This window comes from Monoraphidium neglectum, assembly GCF_000611645.1.
Source record: "Monoraphidium neglectum strain SAG 48.87 unplaced genomic scaffold scaffold00213, whole genome shotgun sequence".
In the NCBI taxonomy this organism is placed as follows: domain Eukaryota; kingdom Viridiplantae; phylum Chlorophyta; class Chlorophyceae; order Sphaeropleales; family Selenastraceae; genus Monoraphidium; species Monoraphidium neglectum.
The window spans coordinates 1-4,811 of NW_014013415.1; the positions used below are offsets into that span (position 1 = coordinate 1).

Here is a 4,811-nt window from a genome sequence, read left to right on the forward strand (position 1 = left end):
GAGTGGAGCGGAGTGCGCGGCTGTTTCGCGGGCCTGCCCGCTGCATGGCGGTGCTCGGGGACATTTGCTGTCAGTCTCTGATGGGGACGAGGCTTGGATGGGAGGATGGGGAGATGATCTTGAGATGGCTGCTGGGCGGCTGCTGCGGGGGCGTGTCGTCTTCGCTCGCGTCGCGCCTCCTCCATCCTCATCCCCGCTATGCCTCCACCGTCCCCCCCCCCCCTTGCCGCGCCCCCACTCACGCAGGGTGGACGTGCCCCTAGGCAGCGTGCGCGCCAGCCTGGGCTGGTTCTCAACCTTTGAGGACTGCCACGCCCTCGTGCGCTTCATAGACGAGCGCTACAAGGACAAGGCAGACGAGCCCTGACCCGCCGGGGCACCTCCAAGCCTTTCCGCTCGATTTGCGGGGCGTGGCGGCCCCGCGCCGCGACTGTGACGGCGCCGACGGCCCTCTGCCGTTCGCTCATCACCTGCCTTGTCTTGCGGTCGCCGCCGCCTTGTTTGGTGCCACCACCTTGGCTGCTCCTTTTGAGAAGCTTCCGCTTGCTACATTCTTGTCACCTCTTCCGGGGTTTTTTGGGGGGAGGGACAAAGTGCACTTCACTTTTTTCAGCACGCCCATAACGCATTGCTGCTGCAATCAAGGCGCGCAGCAGCATGCCGCCACGCGCTGAGTGATCATGCCGCTACATTGCAACGCACGCTGCTTTCGCCTCACGTGCACACATTTGCAGCAGCACAGCCGCCCAGCGACGGGTGGAAAGTACGGGGGCAGCCATCTGCGTATTGATTTCAGGCAGTGACTCGGACGCCTCATACTCCTTGGGCGCCCTTGATCCGTTTTTCGCTCTAATTCATCCTTGTGATTGTTGCCTGGACGCCAGCGCACGGGCGCGCACGCTGCGTATGCCGAAGCACAGCGCGGCGCCGTTCAGAGAGGCCCTGCGGTCTCCTGTCTGGAACCATGGTCGCCGCAAGCGCGACCGGTCTCGCGTGTCGCTGTCTTGGCATGTAACACCCAAAAGCCCAGCAGGCCTGCAATGCAGCAGCATCCACAAAAGTCTTGCAGTGCGCTCTGGCTACTGTCAAGCCGCATGGAGTGCCTGCTCACCGCCTGTCTGTGGTCGCTTTACGGCTCTACAGATCACAAGAGTCAGGGTGCAGCTGAGCAGCACCTGCTGTCCCCACTGCCCTGCCGGCGCAAACAGGGTCTTGTTACGCCAGGCATAACCATGCAACAACTGTGTCACATCAGACGCCAGCCTGGGACACCCCACCCCCAGCTGGCAGCAACAGGAGTGCGCAGGATGTTGGTCGACCACTTCCAGCAGTCAACAGGGTTCGTCACTTTGCCGCTGATCCTTTTCTCGGCACGCCGCACGCATTGGCACTGGCCTCTTCTTGTGTGCACGGTGGTGCCTGCACGTGCTTGGGTACTGTACTACCGTTGGGTACGACACACTTGCCCGGGTGACTTTCGGTCCGCACCAGCCATCCTCAACAACCAACGAGCATTCTTACCCTTGGTCCTGCAACGGTTCCCTCATAGCTAAACCCCGGTGCCGTACAGCTACTATACGTGTTCCAAGCGGTTCAACGCTGTAATACGGTCGTCTGGTGTCCTCTGTTCCTCGCAAGTGCTGTTGCATCATAAGCAGATTGTACCTGAACACCGTGTCGCACGCTCTCAACGCCTCTGACCCAGCGCCGACCAGGTGTGCGCACCTCGACCTGCGCGTGCGGTAGCGCTGCGCGATGGCAGACGCTCATGCAGCGCCTGCAGACTTGGGCTCTGCCGATGAGTACGAAGAGGTCGAGGTCGAGGTGACCGACGACGAGGACGACGATACGGAGCAACAGCAGGCCACATCAGCAGCGGTTGGCGGCGGCGGGGCGCCATCGCCAGCGCAGGTCGCCGTTCTGCAGCAGCAGCAGCAGCAGCAGCCTCAGCAGCAGCAGCAGCAGCAGCAGCAGCAGCAGCAGCAGCAGCAGCAGCAGCAGCAGCAGCAGCACAAGGCAGATAAGGACGCACAGCAAGCGGGGCCACCATCCGGCGCCGCCGCCCAGCCGGAGCAGCCGGCCACGCAGCCAGCCAGCCAGCAGCCCGCGCCCAACGCGGCTCCGTCCCCCTCGACCCCCGCCGCCGCACCCCCTGCCTCCTCCGAGGCGGCGTCCGGCGCGACCGGCGGCGCCTCCGAGTTCGCGCAGATAGAGGAGAAAGCGGCTCTGGTGAGACCCCGAGGCCTCACAGCAGCGGCGCGGGGCGTGCGCTTCCGCCGCGCGGTCGCAAGCGCAGCGCCCAGGACGCGCTGAGGTGGCGCGCTCACGTAATACGGCAGCGGGGGCGGGTGCCCCTGGCCGGCCAAGCTGAACTGAACCCAGCTGGGTTCAGAGCCCAGGTTTGAGGCTGCCTCGCTGCCCTGCAAACACAACCCCCCAGGTCGCCTTAGAGGTCAAACAGGCCGCCAGCCGCCTCGCCATCGGCCTCCAATCCGTCCTGGGCGCAGCCGCCGCCACCGCCGTCGCCGCCGCCGCACCCAAGCCGCCCGCGACCGCGGCTGCGCCAGCGCCGGAGGCCGCGGCGGGCGCGCTCGGCGCAATTGGCACCAGCATCAGCAGCTGGTGGGCCAATATAGATAAGAACATGACCGCGGAAGACGGCCAGGCGACGACGCCCGCCGCGGCGGCAGGCCTGGACGCAGTGAGTCGCGGCACCCGTGCTTTGTTGCCGTGGTCACTGTGCCGTGCTCGGGCTCGGGTGCCCGCTGCAGCCGCCACACACGCACCGTGGCGGCACCAGCCTTGCAAGCACGGCGGCCGCCGCTCGATCACACGCCTGGCCTATCCCTCGCCCACCAATACACGGCCGCCGCGCTCCGCACGCACCCCTGCAGTCGCGCCCGCCTCGCAACATCGGCGAGCAGCTTCGTGCCAGCTTCCAGCTGGCGGGGGATGACGTGTTGGTTGAGTCGTACACGTGCAAGCTGCTGCAGACCTACGCCCCAGTCAGCAACGGCCTCACCCCACCCATGCAGGTGTGGGCGGACGGCACTCTTTGTATGTGTGTGTGTGTGTGTGTTTTCGTGTGTGTGTGTGTGTGTGTGTGTGTGTGTGCGCACGTGTGTGCGTGTGAAAGCGAAAGCGGCTGCATGTCTGAGACTGGGCACGCATGTCGGCATCTGGGAAACAAAGCAGAGCAGGCGTGCCCTGGGCTCTCCAAACCTCCCTGTGTGGCGGCATTGCCTCACCACCACCCCAACCCACGCTGGCGTCATTAGCTCCACACCCGGCGACGCCTGCGACCAACCCCTCGGTGACACGACTTTCTGGTGATGATGCCAACAGATGACGCTGGCCGGCAAGCTTCACATCAGCCAGCACGCCGCGTGCTTCGAGGCGACCGAGGCGTTTAGCACCACGGGCGCCGGAGACAAGCCGCTGCTGTTCAAGTGAGCACACGCCCCTTTGATCCTCGGATCGGCTGAATGCGATCGTCCCTCTCATGTCTGAGAGGCTGAATTGCGTGCCTGCACAGGGACAATAAGCGGGGCCCCCAGCACGCACCTCCCGGCCTCATGCCCTCGCGCCACCCAACCCCTGCCGCGGCGCCCCGTTCCGTCCCGTCTCACCCGCCACGTGTGCGCCCCCGCCCCCGCCGACGACCCCACCGCCGCCGCCGCCCGCGCCCCCTCGCCCAACCTCGGGCCGGCCGCCTGATCGCAGGGTGTCCTACCTCGATCTGCTCTCCGCCGCCCACGAGGGCGGCCGCCCAGGCGCGCGCCGCCTGGACGTCTTGAGGCTCTCGGTAAAGCCGGGCGCCGCGTCCAGCGGCCGCTGCGGCGCCGCGCCGGCCGCGCCGCTCGCGAGCGGCGCCGCGGGTGCTTCTGGTGGCGCGGGCGAGAGCGAGGGGGCAGGGGGTGGGGGCGGCGCTGGAGGGGGCTGGAGTGTGAGCTTCCAAGAATTTGAGGAGGCGGGGGGCCTGGATGGGGCCCTGGCCTTAATCCACCACCTTTCAGAGTCGCTGTCGTGATCGTATTGTGTCTATATCTGGCTCAACATCTGGCGACTGCATGCTTAGGCCACGCCGCCACCGTCTGGCATTGTGCGGGCGGCTTGCCAGGCCACGGTCGCCAAAGCGAATCGAACCCCGCGCCCCTTGCTCTTGGCTGTGTCGCCCGGGCGTGCGGCTTCCATGGGTGTGTGCGACGCCCTCCTCGCGAAGCATATCTTAATGGACCGCCCTTCTGCATGTGCCCTACGCTGCGGGTGATCCCGTTCCCCTGCCGCACCCTCCCCAACCCCCTCTTGCAAGGCGCCCGTTCCGGGCCGCAAGCTCCGGGCTTGAGTCGATCCACTCGAGTAGCGACGCCCCCCCTTCTGTACAAACCACTGTAAAAAGAGCCCTGGCACCCCACCCCGCACGCCGTCACAACCTTCAGTACCCAATTTGATGAAATCTGTTTACAGGCATCAGTGTCTGGCGGCCACAAGGGGGGTCAAAGGGGAGCGCTGCCTGAGGCAGCCGGGCGTGCCGGGCTGGGCCAAAGTCACAGGCTCCACGCCTCAGCGGCCAAGTTTTTGAGGGTGTGAGGCGGAGCCACCCAAGACGCGGTTGGGTGCAGTCAACAGTGCTGGGCAGGTGAAGGCTGGCTTTGAAGCTTGTCCCGCCAGCCTGGTCGCGTCAATGGGGGCCCCTCAGTCGTATCGCACTGGGAGCCATGCGTCGGGTCGGTGGAAGCAGCCGTGCAGTGAGCAGCCATGTCGCAGCTGCTGAATTGCGCAGGCGGGCGGGCGCCTCCTTGGCGCCCGTC

General features: G+C 66.0%; 1 protein-coding gene across 1 annotated transcript; it reads left to right on the forward strand.

Moving 5' to 3' along the window:
- Positions 1–1,755: 1,755 nt before the first annotated feature.
- On the forward strand, positions 1,756–3,453 carry MNEG_1989 (hypothetical protein; the record flags this gene model as incomplete). Its single annotated transcript, XM_014049529.1, has 4 exons — positions 1,756–2,229; positions 2,441–2,701; positions 2,895–3,035; positions 3,346–3,453. The coding sequence occupies 4 exons, from the start codon at positions 1,756–1,758 to the stop codon at positions 3,451–3,453; spliced, it is 984 nt and encodes a 327-aa protein (XP_013904983.1).
- Between the last annotated feature and the right edge of the window lie 1,358 nt (positions 3,454–4,811).